At 39.0% G+C, this 25,073-nt stretch overlaps 2 protein-coding genes across 4 annotated transcripts in view; one reads left to right on the top strand and one right to left on the bottom strand.

Annotated features, from left to right (window-relative positions):
• Positions 1–709, top strand: part of LOC124610693 (probable maltase) — a 45,238-nt gene extending 44,529 nt beyond the window's left edge. For both annotated transcript variants that reach the window (XM_047140182.1, XM_047140193.1), the window contains one exon: positions 450–709. In XM_047140182.1, the coding sequence (XP_046996138.1) occupies positions 450–531 (82 nt within the window). In that variant the 3' untranslated portion in view covers positions 532–709. The remainder of the gene's footprint in view (positions 1–449) is intronic.
• A 9,319-nt stretch (positions 710–10,028) lies between these two features.
• LOC124621636 (transcription factor Adf-1-like) lies at positions 10,029–13,611 on the bottom strand. Of its 2 annotated transcripts, XM_047147156.1 has the most exons (3): positions 13,200–13,611; positions 10,724–10,771; positions 10,029–10,641 (listed from the first exon to the last, which is right to left on the bottom strand). In XM_047147156.1, the coding sequence occupies exons 1-3, from the start codon at positions 13,533–13,535 to the stop codon at positions 10,117–10,119; spliced, it is 909 nt and encodes a 302-aa protein (XP_047003112.1). In that variant the 5' UTR covers positions 13,536–13,611; the 3' UTR covers positions 10,029–10,116. The 2 variants fall into 2 exon arrangements, with proteins under 2 accessions (XP_047003112.1, XP_047003113.1); XM_047147157.1 differs by lacking the exon at positions 10,724–10,771 and having other exon boundaries at positions 13,200–13,585.
• Between the last annotated feature and the right edge of the window lie 11,462 nt (positions 13,612–25,073).

The following is a 25,073-nucleotide window of genomic DNA, read 5'->3' as shown; positions in this document are numbered from 1 at the left end:
GAGTTTTTGTATGTGTGTGCAAAGCATTGTGAAAATATCTCAAATAATAAAGTTATTGTAGAGCTGTGAAATCGCTTCAATCATTTGTAATAACCCTGTATTTGTTCCTCCAATAACCAAGCTGTGGTGCAGCAATCTAAGTTTTGCCAATATAATACTCTGTAATACATATATTCCTTTTGAAACACCCTGTCTATTAGTACACATTTTTTGTTTTGCTAAGATACACATGTACAGAACAGTAATTATTGCGAGAAATTGTGCATTTTTTTGGTAGTACAATTCAAACAAATTAATTTTATGGCCACAAAAACTGGTTCTAAAGGACACTCCAGTGACTCTTTGTCCAACTCGGGTAATGTTCTAATATTGTGGTGGTTTCAAATGAAGTTGTGAAGAAAATTTCTGGAGTATCCTGATCAGCTAAATGAGATCTTTTTCTTTTTCAGGTCAAAGATAGATACTGATGAAGTTCCATTGCCTGCAAAAGCTGCATTGGTTCTCAGTTTTGTTCCGAAGCTGACCTCCTAAATGCAACCTGACAACTGTCATTAAAACAGTGGATTTTAATTTATTTGTACGCTAGCATAGTATTTAAACTTTGACCTGCTCTCAGTATTTTAATAACTGTAACACACATGGTGAATGATTTCATGTAGCCACTTGAGATTGTCCATAAACATTGGCATTTTTCAGCTTGGCAAACTAATACAAGACTGCAGTTGTTTTTTATTTCACAAATCATTTATGAAGTTGAGGTAAAGCAAGGTGGAATACGAAATAATAATGACCTACGTCTAATTATTTTCAACATCCATCTTTTGACTAAGATAATGCCATTAGTGTAAGTTGCTGCAAACAAAACTTGATTTTTAACAGGGCACTGTGAGGGGGTCCTCTGTTGGCTGTTGGAGATATCCATTCGAAGCTGTGGATCAAGGGGTTCCATTTACCATCAATAGTGACAGTGCATTGGCTGAATGAGTAATGTGTGCTTCCTTTTCTAATGTCTGGTTAGTTGTTGTTGATATGCATTTAGTGCACACTTGAACATTCACAGATTAAGTCCTGTTCTGACTTTCAATTGTTTTGTGGGTGGGCACACTCAGGTAAACTGGAAATGAACAAAGGAGGCTTCTTTACCATGGCCCTGAGGCTGCAAAACATTGGAGCAGTTATTTCTGCAATCACCTCTGACTTTGGAATACAAGGATGCAGTTGATCGAAGCTTTCTGAGCATAAAGGTGCACTAGGATGCAGCTGATAAAGGCTTTCTGATCATTCTAAGAGATGAATTGACCACCCGAGTTTCTACCCATATAAATTGTCTGTGATGGGCAAGAACTCGGTGAAAGAGATTTTATTGCTCGGCAAAATACATGTGAAGAGCAGATTGAGAGTTGTATCATGACACACTGGTGTTATTCAGTGCTAAGGCACATTTTTATCTGTCTGACTGCGTGAATATACAAAACTTGTTGTACTGGTGTGCTAGAACACCACAAGAGGCCTCTGTGTACCAGCTGGGTGTGGATTGTGAAGAGTGTGAATCATTGGTCCTTTCTTTCCTGAAGAAAACAAGTGGAGTAACTCGGCCATGTGCCAACATGATTGAGAACTTTCTTCCCCCAATATTGAACAAATTGATGTTGAGGATGTATAGCATCAACAAGATGGGGTCACGACACACAGTGTGAACAGCAATGAGTGTTCGGTAGAAAAGTTCCCCGCACACCTGATCTTGAGGGGTGAATGGAACACCCACCCAATTTAGCTACTTGTTACTTTTTTCTGTATGAGTATTCTAAAATCGAGTGTTTATACTGATTGTCCAAAGATCCTTTACACTTGACGGTGTATTCAGCACCAGTCATGCAGAAACAGTAAGGAATTAAAATGATAAATAAGAGATTTTGTTTTATTGACTTTTGACATCAGCAGTTTCAGTTGCCATATCTGAATCCTACTTGATAATGCTGGATGGAATGCAAACTACTAAATGTGTAAAGGTATGTGCTCGTGCACAAACTTAACTCTTCTGGTGCTGTGGCTTTATTTTTTTTTATGAGCAAGGGTCAAAGACTGGATCTGGAATGGATTCTTCTGTTGTGGAGTGCAACTAGGGATGAACACTGGAGATGAGGCCCAGAAATAAATTGATTAATTAATTAGATCACCATATAAGTAAACTGATGATTGGTGAACAACATTTTAAAGGAAGAAAGAAATTGAAAACTTTCTTTTGATAGTATGGAGATAGGATCCTAATGCTTTCTCTTTGAAAATATTTTGTAGTGCACTGCACCTGCAAAAATCCATCACTGAATGCCACCACTATACAGTGAGTGATTGTCGGTATCACTTTCATCCCATTTTTGAACCTTGCGAAAGACATTCCTGCTGTGGAGAGTGAGTCACTGTCATTGCTGAAAGCACAGAAGCTGCAGGTAATACAGTGGACAAAGTGTTGTGTGCAGACAAGCACCTTTTGATACACTAGTCAGAATATGACATTATTGATGAGAAAGCATGATCTTCCTACCATAATATGATAAATGCTGTTCACATGTGGGTGTAAGGCTACCAAAAGGGGCCTATCATAGCATAGCCTTAAGGATATTAGCATAGCTTAAGCCATGGACATTTAGTGTGATGTGGATGATCAGCAATCTATCACATAATACCAAGCTATCTGGATTCCTTACTAAGTAATATCTTGTGGATGTGGATATATCAGAATTCAGGGTAAGGAGCCAGGGATGGAACAGTATCTCATCTGCTCTGACTTGTGGCCTGCAATCTGTACAACAAATGTATCCAGTATAAATAATTATAATTGTCTAAAATTACTTAGAGTAGACCAAAGGTAAAGCAAATATGTGATATTCTGGCAGGTACCAGGACGTGATACGGGGAAAAGATGTAGCAGATGAAGTAGCCTAGGAAGCATGTAGAAGAGGAAATGGGATTTGGTGTGCTGTTACACCTCATTTGTGCATGACTATTGAGTGAACACATTTTTCTCTTGATGGTCATTAAAAGTTAATGGGACTTACTGATAAAACAGCTACTCCCAGGGAAGAGGGAGGATCACTAGTGAGTACAAACACACCAGAAATTCAGACAAGAAAGCAGGAGTAACAGGACACAAGTGTCTCAAATGTATTTTTTGCTATAAAGTGAGTGAGAGAGTCATATCTGGATAGGTTCAGAGGTATTTGATGGGAATCTGGGAGACCCCAAGGAACTCCTATTTTGCATAAATTGCTGTAGTCATTGCTCATTGTAGAGCAAGGATCATCCTATTTGTACAGTTAAAATAGAAGTAAGATTTCAAATGAATAGTGTGTACCGAAATCCTCAATGTTTGTCTCTGCCCTCAACATCAACCATCAAAAGTACTACATAGTGGTACATAGACACAAGGAAATACTACAAATTACAAAAAAAGTTACTCAAATAATAAAAGTATCTTGCATAGAACATTCATCAAATTACAGCAGTATGTCACCACTTCAACTGTTCTCCAACAAAAGGAGAGTGTAGACTAAAGAACTGAGAGTATGGAAGAAGAAATCTATATTGAGCAGATGCATCCCCGAAGTGGAGTTACGCATATGTGATTTGGAAACCTTGTCTCATAGGACACTTTCCAACAGCCTGGACTTGCCATAAAGAATGGATAAAGACAAATCTTGCAGCTATAATACACTGATAAGCCAAAACAATATAACCAACTGCTTGATAGTGTGTCAGTTCACCCTTGGAACACAATACAGCAGCAATTCTGCGCAGCATGAATTCAGGTCTTTGGTAGGTTTCAGGAGGTCCGTGGCACCAGATGTCTGCGCACACATCACACACATTTCCTATAAATTACAGGATGATGGTTTTGGGGTGGCAGACATGGCATCTGACTGCATCCCCAATGTTGTGCCTTAGATTACTAACACACATCCCATGGAAGCCCAGGTGAATGTCCCACATTGTGTAATACTGTCCCCCACCAGCCCGAGTTTGTGACATGTTGCACATTTTGAGCAGCTTTTTGCCATTATGACTGTATCCAGACATAATCATGGACCTGATGTAACAAGAAACGTGCCTAATCTGACCAGGCAACACATTTCCATTGATTCACAGTCCAGTCTTGATAATCGTATGCCAACTGCAATCACAATTTACTGTCGCTTTTTTTTAAGCACCTTCTTAACATCACTGCTTCACGCAAATACACTCTTAGTGTTCCATAATGTGTACAAGATCCAGAGTGGAGAGGTTTTAATTGCTAATTGAAGAATGAGGAAATGTGTAACCACTTTTTCTCCATGAAATATGATCTGTTCGTGGCATGAGAAACAGTCCCTGGACCATAACAAATAGATTTTGGCATACATGCTCAAGTACTAACAATCTTTTTTAATTGTTACAATAAAATCCCACTTCAGGAACAGTATCCTGACCCTTGAAGAGACATCATGACTTTTCTACTGCAACCTGCACAGATAGTCCCAAATTAAAGTTACCAGAGTGCAACCAGGTATAAAGACTTGAGCAAATGGTCAACCACTGTTTCAGTATAGGTTCTCAAATCCATTAACATCCTGAGCCCATACCAATGTGGATTCGAATGGTATCCCTCAAACCTCATTAATGTAATCTTACTAGTGATGATCTTAAAAGTGTTTCCTATGTTACCATTTGGCAGGCGTTTTTTCTCACTTGGAAAAGACGTACGTCACCATTTGGATATACTGCATCCTTTGTCAACTTGCAAATTTGGTTTGAGATGATGTCTGCATATTCTTATTAAGTCCTTCCTTGGAAGAATTTTTTCCACTACCTAGTCAGTCATTCCCTATCAGACTAGTTCATTCAGGAAAATCTGGTCCTCCAAGGCAATGTTCTAAGTATACTCAAATTTGCAACAGTGATCAACACAATTTCATATCCATAAGGATTTATTCTGCATGCATGGGTTAAATACCACAAGTTTCTTTTTATTCTGTTAATTAGTGCTGTACTAAAACAGGTTTTAGACTGTCTACCTCAGGTTAAAATGTGAGCATGAAAGTACTACTTTCAAATATTTGTAGACCATTGCAGTAACCAGTGCAACCCTAAAACTATTTGTATAGTAGTTACATTCTTTAATCCGACTTAAATCCATGAAACACACTTTTATTCCACTATGTTTATGTAGGTCAATAACAGGGGCGTGCCAAGCACCATACCTCGTGGGGCACCGTTTTTAATGTTTCCCCTTCTGAATTTGTCTTGCTCCTGGTGTAAAACTTAGTGATGTAACCCTCTGATTTCTATTGTTGAGATCCCATCCATTGAAGGGAAATGCCATAGCATTTTAATTTCTCCAGTAAAACTTCATGATCTATACAGCAATGACAAGATCCCAAAAAATGCCAAAAGGGTTATTTTTACTATTTAGTTTACCTGAACAAAGCTTGAGAGGTAATAGGGTTGTTTGTTCATATGGAAGCTGTAATCAAAACCTGTCTGCTATCATAAAAGGCAATTCTTGGATAGCTGGGTCAATATTCTGTTTTAGGTTACCTTCTCAAAACTTATGAGAGCACGTGAAAGGGGTAAAGGAGATGATGCAGTTATCTGGAATGAGGGGAAACATTCCACGTGGGAAAAATATATATAAAAACAAAGATGATGAGACTTACCAAACAAAAGCGCTGGTAGGTTGATAGACACACAAACATACACACAAAATTCAAGCTTTCGCAACAAATGATTGCTTCATCAGGAAAGAGGGAAGGAGAGGGAAAGACGAAAGGATGTGGGTTTTAAGGGAGAGGGTAAGGAGTCATTCCAATCCCGGGCGCGCGCACACACACATACCCATCCGCACATACACAGACACAAGCAGACATTTGTAAAGGCAAAGAGTTTGGGCAGAGATGTCAGTCGAGGCGGAAGTAAAGAGGCAAAGATGTTGTTGAAAGACAGGTGAGGTATGAGCGGCGGCAACTTGAAATTAGCGGAGGTTGAGGCCTGGCGGATAACGAGAAGAGAGGATATACTGAAGGGCAAGTTCCCATCTCCGGAGTTCTGACAGGTTGGTGGTAGTGGGAAGTATACAGATAACCCGGACGGTGTAAAACTGTGCCAAGATGTGCTGGCCGTGCACCAAGGCATGTTTAGCCACAGGGTGATCCTCATTACCAACAAACACTGTCTGCCTGTGTCCATTCATGTCAATGGACAGTTTGTTGCTGGTCATTCCCGGCCGCCCCATTGTAGCTGGTTACCAAGCCCCCACAGAACGTATCTCTGCCTACGTAGATCAACACCTTCAACCCATTGCATGCAGTCTCCCATCCTTCATCAAAGACACCAATCACTTCCTCGAACGCCTAGAATCCTTACCCAGTCTGTTACCCCCGGAAACCATCCTTGTAACCATGACAGGTGGATTGGTCATCAAAGCACCATACCATGGCCCGCACGTTCACCGGATATGACATCCCCAGATTTCTTTCCGTGGGGAATGTTGAAGGGTATTTGCTATCGTGATCCACCGACAACACCTGATAACATGCGTCAGCGCATTGTCAATGCAAGTGCGAACATTACAGAAGCCGAACTACTTGCTGTTGAGAGGAATGTCGTTACACGTATTGCCAAATGCATTGAGGTTCACAGACATGATTTTGAGCATTTATTGCATTAATGTATTTACAGGTAATCACGCTGTAACAGCATGTGTTCTCAGAAATGATAAGTTCACTAAGGTACATGTATCACACTGGAACAACCGAAATAAAATGTTCAAACCTGCCTAAGTTCTGTATTTTAATTTAAAAAACCTACCTGTTACCAACTGTTCGTCTAAAATTGTGAGCCATATGTTTGTGACTATTACAGCGCCATCACAAAGCTAAAAAAGTGGTCCAACTAAAACATTCATATTTCTTTACATACTACACGAACATGTAATAAAAAATGGGGTGCCCACTTAAAAAAACGCAGCTGATATCAGTTTGACCTATGGCAGCGCAATCTAGCGGGCCAACCATAGCGCCATCTGGTGTCCCCCTTCAAGCTAGACAAGTTTTGTTGTTTGTAGTTTTTTTGTTTGACGCTCATTTCGTGAGATATTTGGCCCGGTCACGATCAATGGACCACCCTGTATAGGTGTTAATGCCAGCATTCTTACTTGAAAGAAATTGATTATCATTCTTAAAGTGCAACACTGACATCCAAATTTTATCTAATGTCACATGTTCCTCTTTCCTGTTCAAACTATTGTGGTGTTTACAAATCTCTGTAGCTTCTTTATACATCAATACATGCATGCATGATACTGCAGTGTTTTTGAGAATACACTCCTCTCGCTGAATTTTATTTCATGAACACCCTCTTAGTAAACATGTTACACTACAGCCAATTTATCCAGTACCAGTATGAGCCAGTCCACAACTACAAGGAATATTATCTACACTCACCGTTACCAAAGGGTGTTTTATATCTTTTGCTGATGTTGAACATTCTATCATCTTGGTGGGGGGTCTGAAGGTAGTTTCCACACATACTTGCTCAACGCTTTCCCAATGCGCTCTATAATCGTACTAGCGAATGGAAGGAAAACTTTCCCTTTCGGCAGCCATTATTCTTTATTGATTCTTATTTTGACTGTAGGGCACAGCGCTCGCCAGGCATCGACCGTCGTTTGTCAGCCCAGAAGTTTCAAGTGAAGTCAGTGCTAGCTGTGAAAGCTCACATTGTATGATTGGTCGAAAGCTGCTGCTTGTCCTATCCGTCAGATCGTTCATGTGTGTAGAGTAAAAGACTGATCCTATCACACTTCCCTGGGGTACTCCTGATGATATCCTAATTTGTGATGAACGCTTGACATCCAAGACAGTGTATTGGGTTCTAGCACTTAAGTCTTCAAGCCACTCACATATCTGAGACCTTATTCCACATGCTCTGACTTTTGTTACATCTGCAGTGGGGCACTGTGCGAAACCTCATCTGGAAATTTAGGAATTTGGATTCTACCTACTGTCCTTTATCATGGTTGCAGAACATCATGTGAGAAAAGGGAAATCAGAGTTCCATGCTAGTAATTCTAAATTCATGCTGATATGCAGAAAGAAGCCTAATATTTGAACTTAGAATGTGCGCAATAATTCAGCACAAAACTGAGTGTGTTATTGCTTCGTAATTTTGTAGGTCTGTTCTTTTACCCTGCTATACATGGGACACACTTGCACCTTTTTTCCAGTTGCTTGGGACCCTGTGCTGAACAGGACACATATGATACAAACAAGTCAAGTAGGGGGCCAGTGTCAGTGTACTCTGTTTAAAATTGGGATTCCAACTCTTTTAATCACTCCTCAACATAAGCAATGCCTATTTCTATGTCCTCCATATGTGTGTCTGTGCAATGGTCAAACAATGGTGTGTCTACAATTGTTCTGCATGAGCAGTTTTTAATGCTGAATTTAAAACTTCAGCTTTTCTTTTGCTTTCTTCTATTGCCACTCCAGACAGGTTGCCAACTCACTGAATGAAAGCCTTTGACTTGCTTAGGGATTCTGCACAGGATCAGAAATTTTTTGGTTTCTCAGAAAGATCTTTTGCTAACGCGTCATGTTGGAAGTTATGTATGGTTCATGTACCGATCTTTTATACACCCATATTTCTACTAACTTTTGCATTTCAGCATTTCTGTACTTGTTTTTTGTAAATAGAAAATGCAACTCTCATTTCCTCGGTATTTTCTGAATTTTGTTAGTAAGTCACAGTGGGTATTTTCTGTGCTTAATCCACTTACTCAGCACATACTTCTCCAGAATGGACTTAAAATAGTTTAAACTCTGTCCTCAATTTCAATACATCCATCATACTGAAACTCAATTATCTCCATAAAAATTCTCCTAGCCTTCTTGATGCATTTATTACTCTAGTAACCAATGCTGCTATGGTTTGCAGAATATGGACTTATGATGTAGATATAAGCACTATGAATAAGTTTTTGTTCTTTAGCAGTAAAATTGTTAGTCCTGAGATACGATGCCAAAACATTGGCAATCACACTGGATTGTTTTGTATGGTGAGCAAACTAGCAGACAATGAAAAACATGATTGCCTGCATGTTTAGTAAACTGTGAAACACATGGTGACTCATCTCCAATCAGTGAATTGCAGGTCCAACCTTCATCATCAGACTATTTTCACTGGCTTCTCACTCCAATTAAGTAAAAGACTGCAAAGCTGGGTACAAATTATTGACAAGTTATGTCAGCTAAAAAGTGGGTAACCTTTACATACTGACAGCTAGCAATGAGACAATTTTGCTTGTCTCCAGTATTTATTTCGCATTTAAACTGTTTCTAGGTCTAAGATAATTCCTGCTGTTTGCAGTGCCATAAATGAAGCTTTCTAAGCTTTCATTAAGGTAAATATAAGAAATAATATCAATAAAAATTACTGATGTAATGTAAAAATTTATAAGACCTCTGTTATAGCAAATGGAAGATCCAGGTTCTGGCTCAGACAACCCAATCAGGGGCTACTAACCGCCATGTCATTCTCTGCCAATGGTGTCATTTGGATGTAGTATGGAGGGTCATGGGGTCAGCACACTGCTCTCCCAGCTGCTGCTGGATTTCTTGACTTTGGAACCATTACTTATCAATCAAGTAACTCCTCAACTGGCATCACAAAGCTTAGTGCATGTTGTCCCTGTCCTCCCACCAAGGAAATATCCCTGGCAGTACTGGTGATCAATCCCAGGTCTTCCGCAAGACAGCCAGATGCACCGAGTTGTGGAGGCACATCGTCTTACATGGTATTTGATATCACGTGCTTTACAGTTTGTTAGATGGGTGGTAGCACAATGGAGGGAATGATTTTTATTCATTTCATTAGTATAATGAAGTCTCATAAAATGATAGCAAAAATGTGACATAATTACAAACACTTGAAACATATGTCATGATGATGATCAGATCTTTAACATATTCTAATTTCGTATTAATCAATATTACCTGTTTACTCTCAAAGATATTTATTTTTCTGTCTTCTCTTAAATAAATTAAATATTGAGTATATGAAAATATCTATAGTAGGAAATAAAAACTATAGCAAAAGTGTGTGTACCACAGTATCGGAATGTTTTGTATCGTTTGTGTCAATAGTTATGGTGGAAGAAGATGGAGAGGGCTGAATAATTTCAGTTTGCTGGTTTGTTGTGGTAGAGGGGCTGTCAAAATTGCCCATATCTGCCTGGAAGAACACTTCATGAATTTTAAACTGCACTATGTTCTGTACATGGTTATTGTAGGTTTTCAATTTAAATGCCACATAATCAGAAAATATGTCACGTGGTGACTTTTTTTCTTGTTTCTTGTTGTTTGTAGCTTGTTTTTTGTTTCTGATGGTGTCAATTATATTTATGATCATGTTCAGATCAGCAGCAGCTTCATCATATGCATCTCCTTTTCTACACTTATTCTTCTTTCTTGGAGGTTCTTCTACATCCCCTACTTGTACTTCATCTGATGCAGGATATTCTGTTTGTAGGACAATGTCATTACTTGTTCCCTCATCTTCAGACCCTTCCAAACTTGTCACATCTATATCAACCTCTTCAACTGTGTTCTCCTGAGAATGAAAAGAAAAAAAGCTTACAAAATCTGTGTAATTTAAAGCTAGAAGCATTATTTTCTACATAATATTAACATACCCATAATATGATGCAGCTGTGGCACCCCACAATTAGTGGATCGCTTTGCTAGAACATATTTAAGATTTGTAAAGAATTTACCTAGTCATTTATTTAGAGTAACATAAACCAATATACCTTGTTCCTTCAGTTTCCCTAACATGCAAATAAACCACTAAAAATTGCACATGGCACTGCAGAACTTCCCAAAATGCCTTGGAGTTGTGACAGGAAGCACTGTGGAACAAATCTGTGGTATTATGAATTAAGTTTTCCACAACTGTGCTATTACGGGTTGCCAGTGCTTTCTATTGTTTTCTGTACACAATTGTTGGTTTGAAAAAACTAATTTCAGATGGTAAGGATGAAAAACAAATCTTTTTGGAAACCCATAGAGCTACATTTTAGGTATATTACATGGAGGCCTGACTGAAAAGAAAAAGTAATTTACCCGATGTATTCATCAGCGAGCACTCATTTGATTTCTGCTAACATTTATCAACTCCATACCCTGGAGAACATCAGTGAAGTTGTGACGAGTGTGTGTTCAGCTATGGAATGAGAAGAGTGAGCACAGTGGTAGAGGAACATTTAGGAAACAGGAGATGGAGAAAATCTGGTTTCCAGTAGCTGTCAGGAAGGAAGATGCTCTAATGGATCATTCTTGCCTTCAAGATCTGTGCCTCACAGTCATGAAAAAATGAAAGCATTCACATCCCATTGTTCATTTAGAATAACTGTATTTAATAGAACTGAAGACCACAACCAGAGATGTTATTTGGTAAACTAACAATATGGGGTGTCATTCCTAAACTATATGTATAAAAGGATTGACTACATTACCCTTCTCCAAAAAGCAAAGAAATATTCTGTACTGGTTGGGGTCACACAGATGGCAACAAGTTCTAATACATACAAAGAAAATTATAATGTACATTGTTATAAAGACAACATTAGTACTTTGTAGGGATTCCTCCTCTATGTAATGCTTCTGTTAACCTCTTTGGAATAGTGTTTAAGCTGTTTTGGTAGTCTGAGGTAATATTCTGCCATTCATGGTGTAGACAATATTTCACAGAATTCTTACTTCATGTTGTCTGACCATTTGCAGGTGTATTCCAAAGGTATTCAAGTGGATTAAGGTCTGCATTCTGTGCTGGAAATTTGAGAATATGAGGAGTATGGTACAACAACCACAGATGCTGTATGCTTCGGGCCACTGGCTTGCTGAAAGTAGAAATAAGTGACTAAAACCAAGGTAGCAACGCCATTTTTTGCAGATTTGCCTTTAGGATATTTAAATATTGACATGTGTTACCTTCAACAAAAACAAGATGTCCGCCACCAGATGCAGCCATACATCCCCATACCGTAATTCCTCACCCACCATTCTTTTCTGTGTGTTGATTGTGTATGGGATCCTCCTCCACCGTTCTTTACTGTGTGTTGATTGTGTGTGGGATCCAGCTCAGTATATGGTCATCTTCCCACCAAAAGTCTGCCATCATTTGTTGGTAAACGATGCAGACTTCGGTGTGGAGACGATCAAGTACTGAGCTGTAACCCAAACACATCCAACCCACAGTAGCACACGATGATGGAGGGATATGATATGGCTACATCCGATGAGTTGGCCAACTTGTTTTTGTTTAAGCTAATATAAATTGATATCAATATTTAAATATCCCAGCAAATCTACAAAAAAAGTGTTTTAGCTTGGACTTAGCCGCGCTTACTATTTTCAACAAGACACTGGCACTAAGCATACAGCTCGAATTTTTCGTCTATGGTTGTTGTACAGAATGCCCCATGTTTTCTCCTTCCAGCTCAGAGAACAGACCTTGATCCACTTGAAGATCTCTGTAATAAGCTAGAAAGACTGGTCAGAAAACATAAAATACGAAGTATGACCGGCCTGAAATAACGACACCACGAATGCAAAGTTATGTAATGGGAAAATACTACCTCCGAGACCGCTAAACAGGTTTAATTCATTCCAAAGAGGATAATAAAAGTGATACATGGAGGAATAATACTTTCAGAGTACAAACATCGTCTTTATACTTTTTATGTGCGGTGTATTTTTTTTGTATAATGAATACTTTTTTGCCCACTGTTTGACAAGGAATATTTAATTACTTACTGCAGAAGGCTAATTTAGTTAATCCTTTTACATGTGCAGATTGGGAAGGAAACCCCATACTGTTAGTTTGCCAAATAACATCTCTGGTTGTAAACTTCAGCTCGAAAAATAGTTATTCTAAGTGAACAACAGAGTATCAACTTTTTTTTCTCCACGACTGTATATCGTCGAAGACATTTGCTGTGATAACTAATTCACACACTGCTTTAACTCGTACAATGGGCGGGTCAAATGACAATGGAAGTACTGCTGAGCATATACTCTGCTACTGACGTTTTAAATGCATTTATAATTCTGTAATTAAAGAAAATAAATACTGGAGTACTGTTCGTACAGATTAATGAATTCCCTCACCTCTGAGCATCTGCCTTTTGTCCATCCAACTTTATCAAGCAGGAATGACATCGATTTGAAGGCAAACCAGCCGGAACGGTATTTCTTGCCTGCAGGCATTCCCGAGGTTGCGGCCTCTTTCCTTCTCTCTCTCCTAAAGGAAGCAAGTAGGGAGTTAATTTTCTTCTTCACTTCCTCAGATGGCACTTTCAGTGCTTCCGCAATTTCTTGCCAAGCTTCATTTTTTCTGGTGTGCATTTTAAATTCTGGATCTCTTGGATCCCACAGGCATCTGTGGTGTCTGTACTCTTCAATTAATAGCATTACATCGTCTTCTAACCACTCCATCGCTAACATCACTCACGTTCAATAACGAAAACAAAGGAACACCATAGCACGCGCGAAAAACAACAGACTGCGAATGTTGTCAGTGTCAGCCGCACGAGCGCCGAAGTGGAGGGCGTGTAAACTTCCTGTTATGACTCCCTGAAAGACCGATAACTAGCCCTAACACGAGAGAGCACATCGAAATTCGAACCTAGCACGTCCGAAACTCCGAATGCCGTTTGTTCCAGCTCGCCTATTGTTTACACCCAAGAGAATGCTCGGATGTAAATGAGACATCAGTCTGACGGAATGCCCGAACTTGTAATGTAACATTTCCATCTGCACTAATTCAGTTATCTGTGATATCTCATTCTGATGGCAAACATACTCGTAATAATGACGCGTTTTGCTTAACTTATGAGCGCATGGACGTATAGCACATCGTCACATACAAGTCATTCACTGTCCTGACTTTTGGCAACATGTATATTTTTGTATGCGAAATTTAGCCAGATCTGAAGCTGGGTTGATAACTTACTTACAGGCAAAATATAGCACGTTAATGAGGACAAACTTACAAAAACGCACATGTAATTGCAGCTGTACTCCAGGGAATTTTGATAAGATTACGTTCCTCAGTATTGGATGTTAATGACTTGTCTGGTCCCCTGCCCATTCTTGGATTTTTGTAATGATTTACCACGCGTTCCACCACTGACAATATTTGTTAATGTGATAAATGCTGAGCCTCAATGTCGTCTGGACTTTACATTAAACTTTAGGTCCCCCTACGACTGGCAAGGTCAGTCAGTTAAAAGGTCAAAGGCTGGAAGAAGGCAAATGCATATCACTTGCAATGGGACTTCTCTTAATAAAGTACTAGGGCGCTAGAGCTATCTTGGTTGCGACTATAATTTAATCAAAGTCTCATCTTTTAAGATGATTCACACTAAAATGGTTCAAGAGAAATATATAGTTTTTGCCAGACAATTCTTTCTACAGTTTGTAATGCAAGTAGCCTCTTACTAGAAGCTTTCTTATGAAGATGAAGACATCTACTAGTATAAGCAAAATCAAACTTTTTGTAAAAACAAACAATGAAAACTACAGATTGGAATATCAACAATATAAGGAAAAAGATAAATTGCTACTTGCTCCAAAGGTAACATGTTGAGTTCCAGACAGGCACAATGAAAATACTGTTACACATTTAGCTTTCACGGGAAACCTTCTTCACAAAAGAAAAGACACACACATTCATTCAAAGAAGTAAGCACACTTGTTGTGCCTGTCTGCAACTAAATGTGTCATCTTTACAGTGAGTAGCAACCTGTCATTTTCCTTATAGGCCTATTGTTTTTATAAATACATTAATTTATAGACTGAACTTCGAGTCAGATCTCTAAATGCCACAAATGGACTGTTCACTTTTGTCACAGTGCCACAACAAAGCATAATTTCATTTGTAGTTTACAAGGAACGTTGTGTACATGCAAATACACTATCCGCCACTGCCCAGCAACACTTTTAACTGTCGTCAGCAGCAGTGGGCATTAAAGCATTTTGTCTCTACTGGGAAATCACTCTCGGCTGTGACATGCACAGCTGTCAATTGATGCGATAACACTTTAGTCATATGATAAATGATAAAGAACAAGCTGCTTTAATCAGAATGTAGGTTTTGTCATACCATTCATAGAGGTGTGTTCTTTAAGCCAATATGAGAATCATTCCCATTTGTTGTACTTGATATCTTCATCAATTTCACAACAGAGATTGTGGTCCAAACTGAACTATTGTATAATGAGAAGTGACAGCTTTTAAATAAATGATGAAAATATTTGCACGGAGCACTAACAGGAAACAGAACAGGCAATGAGTCGGTGCATCATGCTGTGAACGGAATAAGAATTATGTACTAAATTTGAAAATACTGAGGCCAGAAAAGCTGCATTAGACATGCTGCCAAAAAGAACTGATCCATTGTTTCATGTATTGTACTGGATCGACAATGGGACAGTACTGATGGGCTTCTCATATAGTTCACTGAAATTCAGTAGATGGTATTGTGTGCTTGTGGGGAAACTGGATAGTCCTTCCAAAGAATTGACCAACATGGATGTGAGGTGTTGGTGCTTGTCGTCCACTTGCTATTCGTCTTGGTTCCCAGCAACTGCAACATATAAATTCATGCCTGAGCCACTGCATCAGCATGCAGCAACTGCTGATTGGCAACTACAGCACAAATTAGGAACAATGCTGGGCACAGAGTGTTGACTTCTCCATTAGGAACTGTTTGCTAGACATGGTCTGCAACCAAGGGTACTATTCACTGTGCTTCTCCCCACAACACATCATACTGCAGCCACTGATGATATAGTGAAGGACATATCTTGAGAGCTGAATAAAGTAAAGTAGTGTTTAGTGATGAGAGCAACTTCTGCTCAGCATCAGTGATGGTTGTTTATGACTGCAGTGTCGGCTAAGAGTGAGTCAACTACTTACTTTTTTCAGGTGGCACCAGTCATTCCTGAGTCTGCATCACAGTACAGGTAGTTACACTCTACCCTCTTTCCTGAGGAAACTTTGCATGTGGAGCTTATGCTCCAGAGCACCATCTATTCAACTCCATTGCCATTCTCACAACAGTGAGAAGTGTTCATGCATCCCGATAGCCTAAGGGGTGCTCATCAGTGTCCTTGGTCAGCATGGTCATTAGAGGTATCCTCTATAGAGCATCTGCAGAACATGATGCAACAGCATATGTTCTAATCTTCATCACTCTTGACGAAAGGCATAAGAATCTGTAAGCGCAAAAGATGATGTCATCAAACACTTCTATGATCCAGCTATATCTCTTGATTACTGATGATATCAGTCAACACTTTTGTAGTACTCTCTAAACACAACTGGAAAAGTAGATTGTTGTTTGAGGAACCTTTATAAGATTTTGAAATTGTCACCCAGTACAGTGGAATACAAATATGGGGATAATAAACTTATTATTTAAAGCACACACTTCTCTCTCTCTCTCTCTCTCTCTCTCTCTCTCTCTCTCTCTCTTTCGTAATTTTTCTCACGTGAAGTGTATGATACTTGAATAAAACTTCATATTTTACCATAATTTTAGGTTGTTCATTTTTATTTCTACTAGTTTTTTTCCCATCAAATGATGCTCTTGCAGCATGATGTTTTGTATCAAATCAATTCCACTAGGTGTCTGGATCATTTGACATCACTGATCCCTCCACTTAAAATGTTTTACCTTTCATTCACTACATCTGCAGGTTTGTATGAAATATGTCATGCTATTTCAATGATTGCCACTTAATGGTAACATATTTTTGGTCTCCTAATTGTTTATTTAATGACTCTTAACATACTTTGTATTTATTACCAGACTGCTTTTGATTTTGATAGGGTGGCTGTTCACTTTTAGGCAGCCTCATGGAATTTAAATTATTTGTGCTTTCAAGACCAAAGTTAGATTTCTAGTGCCTTCTGTATGTTTTTGTTGATCCAAAAGCCGTACTTCAGTCCAGTCATATGATCAAGTTCTAAGGTGAATGCTGCAACTTACAGCCTTCACTTTCATTAATTGTTTGTGTGGAATCAGCTTGAAATCCTAAGATTAACCACACATTTCTGTAATAGCATAGTGATATTGGAGATGACTGATGAGGAACAATAAAGGCAGTATCAAAAAATATCACTCTCTCTATTCTTAATAAAGAACTTTCAAATATAGCATTTGCCCCTACTCGGTGTTATTAACTAAACTGGACTGTAACTGGTTATTTTCAGATGAGAGTATTGGGTGTATCATACAATTTTACAAGTAGACAGATTAAGACTGATGCAACATCTTTGTTCTGACTGTGTTTATCCTATTACATTATATCAGGACTTAAATACTACATACATACTGATTGGTTATAATTAAAGTGCAGCTACTCACAGAGATCCAGTGTAGCTGCAACTATCATATGACAGCGGAACATTGCAGATTTTCTATGCGTTAAAGTGGACCAATTTATGCTGGCAAAAAAATCATTCCAATTTTGCCCACCAGGTGTAAATTTGGCACTGTGAATGCAAGAAAGACGTATATAAATGTTTCCATATTAGGACTAGGACATGGGCAGAAAATGTCAAACAAATGAGAAAGGCATAATGTTGATTCTATTATTAACCACCAGATGTCGGCGAGATTCTGCACCCGTGAAACGATGTGAGCAGCAGTTGCTCGCAGCAATTCTGGTGGAATCTGAGCAATGTTTTCCTATATACTGGCCTTCATATCAGGTGGAAATCAAATGTGTCCCCAGTAAATGCATTCTTTCAGATTTTACCAGAGCCAAAAGCTTCATGTGTTCAGATCAGGTGATCTTGTGGGCCATGCATCTATAAAACCTCTGGAGATAACACGTTTGTGGAAGGTTGCATTAATCAGATCTTTCATTGGGCGAACAACATGAGGTACTGCCTCATTTTGCATGAAAACAGTGGTTTCTACACAGTTCCGCTCTTCAAAAGCAGGAATTGCATCCCGCATCTCGATAATGTGCAGATGTCATGGTACACCAGGGCCTCTGTTTGTATTTTCTTCAAAGAAAAACAGACCAACAATAAAGGTGCTTGTGAATCCACACCACACAGTCATATATGGCGAGTACAGAGACTCTTTGTGCACAACACGTGGTTGAATAGTCCAGCAAATTTGGCAGTTCTGTGCCTTCATTGCCTCTGAAGTGTAAAATGTGCCTTGTCACTCCATAGAATATCATCCAGCCCCATGTCATCAACTTCACCCCATGCCAGAAGCTGAAGAATAATTTCAGAACATTGGTGTGGATCGTGAGATATCAGTTGCAGCATGTCTAGATCTTGTATAGATATCAATATAAAACAGACTGAAAACTTTCAGTACTGTTGACCAAGGAATGGAAAATTCTCGTGACATTGCACAAATGCTAGCATTACCCAGTACACATGCTTCATGGTCAGTTCAGCAACTTCGTCAGTAACTTCCGCTGAGATAGGATGCCTTCCTCTTCCAGATGCCACACCCAGCTCATATGTTTTCAAGTTTCCCTATCATAATCTTTAAACTGTTTAATGACATCGGGTCTCTCCTAAGATCTTCCAGTTGGTGATATTCTCTCAATGCAGCACTATAATTGTTGATGCTCACATATAACAGTTTTGTTAACAATGTCCAGTCTCTCTTCTCGATAGCCATGCTGTTCACCCATGTTAGGGCTTGCCAAACGACAGTGTGGATGCGATACCATCATGCAGGCAGTGTACACTGCCAGATTTGCACATGCTGGCCAAAACTTGAACTAATTTTTTTTCAGCACAAATTGGTTACACATTAATGCATTAAAATATTACCAAGTTTATCTCCCATACAACAATTATGGCCAGCATTGGATGCTGTGAGTAACTATACTTTAATAGCCATCTGGTACAGTAAATGCACCACAAAAGATAACAGCATACACTTTACATGTACATAAGAGTGAATTTTACAGGGTGAGGCAGCTAAGTCATAACACCCCTTGTATCTCCCCAACTGTAATAGATACAAAGATGACATTTGGACAGTGAATTGTAGGGACAGGGGATACTTGAATACATCACATTTCATGTATGTGCTATTTTTTATTACAGAGATATGAGGCCATCTTTGGTTTTTTAAATGGAACCCTATGTTAAATTTTAGCATAACATGATGGGCTTAAAAAGACTGTTTCAAATATGTGTATCATAATATTTAGGCGAATAGTTTTTGAGACACAGATATGTTCTCGTATCGTGTTCATCCATTGAAGCGGCGTTGTCCAATGCAACCTTTCCTGTTGAGCAGAGTCCATGATAAATGTTGCGAGTCTGTCCTTACACAAACACAGCCACTTACTCGACAATAGTAATATATACTGTGATATTTTGTGCAAAAGTTAACTGATGATGTCAGGCAAATATTATTCAGTTATTTGACAACTGTGATACCAAAATAGTAGACAACATATAGTATTAAAATACTACAAGATGTTAATATATTTTAAGTAACAGAAATACAAATGTAAATGAGGAGGCCCTTATTGGTCACAACTGTTTTGTACGAATTTGTTTTTTATTTGCAAATATTTACTATTGATCGCAATACGAATCAAATACACACAAAGATGCAAAATACATTCTGTACATGGTACAAAGCTTTACTGAAGCATTTGCTGAAAATGCTTCCCCTCTGCTGCAATGCACATTTTTAGTCACTGTTCGAATGATTTGTGAACGACTGTGAGGTTGTCATGTGAGATATCAGCACACGCTTCGATGATATGTTGCTTCATATCATCTGGTGTAGTTGGTATTTGAACATCCACTTTATGTTTGATTGCTCCCCACAATAAAAAAATCAAGAGGGGTCAAATCAGGAGACCAGGATGGCCACTTTACTTCAGCATGTCGTCCTATCTAACAATCTGGGAACTTCTCATTTAACAGCTCTGTAGCCACATGGGAAAAGTGAGTAGGACAGCCATCATGGTGGAACCACAAGCACTGACGCGTAGTTAGTGGTACCTCTTCCAGCAAAATGGGCAGAACGTTTCGCAGGAACTGTGCATAGTTATTGCCATTCAGTATACCCGGAATGAATTACGGCCCCACAATGACATTTCCGATAATGCTGCACCACACATTAACACTCCACGGTTGCTGATGCTGTAGCTGTCGAAGCCAATGAGGTTTCTCTATTGACCAGTAATGCATATTATACAAATTCACATTACTGTGGTTGGTGAAAGTCGCTTCATCAGTAAAAAGCACCTGTTGAAAAAATGTTGGATCATCTTGTAGGCGCTGCAGAGCAAACCGGCAAAATTCCTGGTGCCATTCAAAATCCACACCGGAGAGTGCTCCATGTAATGAGAGGTGAAATAGGTGAAATCTATGCCGCTGCAATATGTGTAGAACACTTATCTGACTTATACCACATTTCGAGGCGATACGTCATGACGAAACAGTAGGCTCATTATGCGCCAACACTAGAATGCCCTCTTCATGTACCTCACCAGTTGCAGTTTTCTGCCTTGTCCTTTGTATGGCATTCCATGATCCTGATTCAAGTAGTTTCTTGCAAATACGTGCAAGAAGCTGGCGCATAGGGCACTCACGATCAGGATACAGCTCTCCATGTCGCTTTATTGCTCTAACAGCATTTCTTCTGCTTTCACCATACACTAGAAGCACATCTAACTTTTCTCCGTTGGTGTACATGTCTGCTCCAAGAAACTGTGATGGAAATGCAATGTCTCATTACCCCAGCAGCACATCTATACCCTTCTCTCCAGCTACCTCGTGCGTCACCTTGTGGCGTTATCCAGAAGCAGGAAAACAATGCCTTCCCTGTTAAGTTCCTCAGTGGTCAACAGGAAAGGTTGCATTGGACAGCGCTGCTTCAAAGGATGAACACAATACGAGAGCATATCTGTGTCTCAAAAACTATTTGCCTAAATATTATGATATACACATATTTGAAACCATCTTTTTTAGCCCATCATGTTGTGCTAAAATTTAACATAGGGATCCATTTAAAAGAAACAAAGATGGCCTCATATCTCTGTAATAAAAAATAGCACAAACGTGAAATGTGTGTATTCAAGTAGCCCCTGTCCCTGCAATTCACTGTCCAAACGGCATCTTTGTATCTACTACGGTTGGGGAGATACAAGGGATGTTATGACTTAGCTGCCTCACCCTGTATATTTTATGTTGCAATTTAACATCTAACAATACTATGAAAAGGGAAGTTGGTGCTCACCCCAACTGTCACAGTATGTTAATCATCCACGCTCCACATCACTGGACATTCAACTCACAAAATCCCATATAAGAAGAGTCTGTGAGTGAGTGTGGCAGTACTTTCTGAATTTAGATGTAGCAGACCTGAAAAATCTTAAAAAGTGCATACAAGAGAAACTTTACCAGAGACTTGGCCACAATGTTTTGAGGAAACCCATATTAAGAGCACTGAGAAGATATTTACAGAGCAGAAAGTAATAATGAATAATTAAATCCTTTCTTAAATGTATTTCTTCAGCCTTCTAAGACCTGTTTCCCATAGAAACAAACAAGAACACTACTGAAGAAAAGTGGAGACAATGGACAGGTGTACATAAAAGACCAGATGTAACCAATAGTGTAACTCCATTATCACAGGTGTTGTAGGTATAGCTCAAATAAAAACCTTAAAAGTGCAATACAATTACTGAAAGTGGTACTATCAGTTTCTTAGTTGACAGGAGTTATCTTTGCATTGCAACAAATGACCAATGGTTGGCAGCCTCTTGTTGCAGCACAGGAAAGGAAGTAGTGTCAGTGCAAAGATGCAGTCACTGATTTGTCGACTTGCACCGCATAGTAGCAGTGATAAGTGATACTTTTTTTTTTAGCAGTGGAGCTGTTGAACCTGTGGAAATGTATCACAGGATGAAAGCACAGTATATTTTTTCATGTGAGTCGCTGCACCAAGTGCATTAGTTGTCAAGATGCTCGGCACCTGAGCCAGGTACATCAACAGTGATGAACAAAACCAGTGCCACAGTGGAAGAGCTTGTGAAGGAAAACAGGCATATTACTGCAAACAAAAGAGCCACTGTTTTGGATACTGGTGTTGGTTCAGCACACAGTACTGCCCATGATGGGCTACAATTCAGTAAAGTGTCCTCAAGATGAGTGACATGTCAGCTGACTGTTGAATTAGTGTCCGAGAAGAACTTTTGCATCATTTCCAGGTTGAAGATAATGGATTTCTGGACAGAACTGTTACAGAAGATGAAACCTGAGTGAAATATGACCAAACTGAAATGAAAAGATTGAGCAAGATGTGGCACCATAACTCTTTGCCCAGAAAAAAAAGTTTCAAATTCAGCCATTGGAACAAAAAGTTAAGCTCATTCTCTTTTGAGATAAAAGGTGGGGGTGGGGAGCCCTGGGGGAGGGGGAGTCCTAGACCTGGACGTACAGAGTACTTCTAATATTTTGGAAGATGAATAGCAATGTGTAAGTAGTCTTAAAAAAGTTCCAGTTCCAAGGCTGTTAAAAACCTGCATAGTACTGACTTTTAAATCTTTTCTTGAAAGAAAAACCCTGACAACACTATATTTTTTCCTTTCCCTGAGAGCTGGGGAGGGCAAGCATGGCACCTCCTTGCCCTGGAGCATGGGCACCCTTACTTCTGACTGCAGCTGTTTTGTTGCAACATGACAATACTCATTCCCATACTGCCCATTCAGCCATAGTAATAATACTGGAGATGAAATATGACTGTTTCAAACACCCACCTTACTCATCAGCCTAGCCCCAGGTGACTTTTGTGTGTTGAGGTGGCTCAAATAAGTGCTATGAGGCAAGCATTTCAGAAGTAATGAATAAGTGAAAACTGCTTTGTACGAGTGGCTACATTTACACCCAAAAGAATTCTTCTCATGAGGTATTCATGCATTACACTTCATGGGGATAAATTATGTATCTATAATTTTTATAGATTGCCTAATTTCCATAATAATAAATAGTTAAAGTTTAATTTGAATAACTCTCTTACAAACATTCAGTCTGTTACATAAAAGGCAAAAGATATTTACCAAGCAAAAAGGGAAACAATCAAGAAAAAAGCAAAACAACACAGAACATTTCAACAAAGCAAATAGAATTGTGGTCTGAAATATCAGCAGTGGTAGAAGTGCTGACATGTGAAAATTATTGGCAGTCAGTTTCAAATACTATTCCCTCTCACTGATAGTAAACACTGCTTCTACCATTAAACAATCAAATTGGATTTACTCTGACCCTGATTACACCATCAACAAAAATATTGTTCTCAGAACTATAAGTCCTAAGGAGATTTAAAAAATCACTTTCAATTTAAATAAAATTGTAATTCTTTGGCTAGTATGATAGTGTTTCTAGATGACTGACATGTCAAATCTATCCTTGAGATATCTTTAAATGCAAATTTTATCCAGTGTGTCATCAGCCAGTCCCTGACTCTCAACAAAATCTACCAGAATGCTCAATTAATCTTCCAGAGAATCACCAACCAATTAGGATCTCAGTTAATCTTAGACAAACTAGTCGCTCTTAATACAAGCATTGAGAATAAAGCAGAAACTGAACCTACGGAGACTTTAAAAAGACTTACCTGCTTCAGGTGTATTGAATTTAATGGCCAATCATCTCAAAAGTGGAACTCTGGAAAACTAGTTCCCCAAGCAAGAATTTTGAATATGGGTATAAAAATTCTACAGTGGAATGTTATATCTCTCAATTCAAAAAGAGAACACTTTTGTGTGTGTTACATGACAAAAAATTTCCGTTGGCAGTAGTTTGCAAAATCAGGCTTACACTAGACGTGGATTATACAGGATGAAGAAAAAATGCAGCACTTGGAGGTTGGTATGCGATTCCTTATCCCAGTTCAAGACAAAAGTGTATGTAGCAAAACATAGTCCCACCAATAGGTTTAATAGGAATGCAATTTAAAAAAAGAGTCTATGGCAATGCTGTCACTGCATGCAGTGTGGTCAAGAATAGGTAGCATGAAATCTGCACTATGCCAGAGGTGTCCCATTAGCCCAGAGAAACAAGGCAATGGTGTGGATAATGGATATACAATCTTGCTGATGTTCGCATCGTGTTCGTGGCAAACTGTTACCCCCCCCCCCCCCCCCCTCTCCGCAGCATCAAATTATATACAATTCACACTTTCACAGTGCAGTATCTTGTGTATTTCTTTCTGTTACTGTTACCACTACTTAAACATTAAGACATAACATGAACTTCTTACGGATGTAAATGACTATTCATTTTGACTAAGACACAAGTACAGTCATTAGGGAATGATAGTGTGTATAGTAACAATGTCCGTATCCACTGGGGTCCAAAAATGAAATAGGTAGGCTACACTTTTATTTCACATTATGCTGCACACAATAATTCCATTCTCTATGTTTGATGTCCATGCTTAACTTCACAGAGCTGGTACACATATGTACGAGCAACGTTCACTTTAGTGAAGATGTTCAAAGGGCCACCTTGCATTTGCAAACTCTTCACCACTTGTTGGATCACACTTTGCTAGACCCTATGCAACACACCTGCATCTACCATTGCATGCAAGCTATTAGGTTGTGTACGTTCATTGGTGGAGTGCTATAACCTTGTTCACTTCAGTGTCTCAATAAATATAAATCTAGTGGATAAAGGTCCAGGGAATGTGGAGGCCAGAACATTGGATTTCCATGCTCAATCTATTTCCATTGAAATGGTTCATTTAAATAGCTACACATATTCATTACAAAGTTTGACAGTGTGCACCATGATGCTGAAACCATTGCTGTCATCAAAACTCCAAGTGAAATGTTTTCTAATGCGCCAGGCAATATATTGCAAAGAAACATAGGATGAAGGGGTGCATTCAACTTGTCTAGCAATAGGTAAGGGCCTAAAGGCACTCCTTCCAAGATTCCAGCCCATAGGTTCATACCAAAGTGTACCAGA

Source organism: Schistocerca americana, chromosome 1, assembly GCF_021461395.2.
Source record: "Schistocerca americana isolate TAMUIC-IGC-003095 chromosome 1, iqSchAmer2.1, whole genome shotgun sequence".
In the NCBI taxonomy this organism is placed as follows: Eukaryota; Metazoa; Arthropoda; class Insecta; order Orthoptera; family Acrididae; genus Schistocerca; species Schistocerca americana.
Note: the sequence above shows the minus strand (reverse complement) of the source record. Positions and strands in the feature narration are given on the sequence as shown.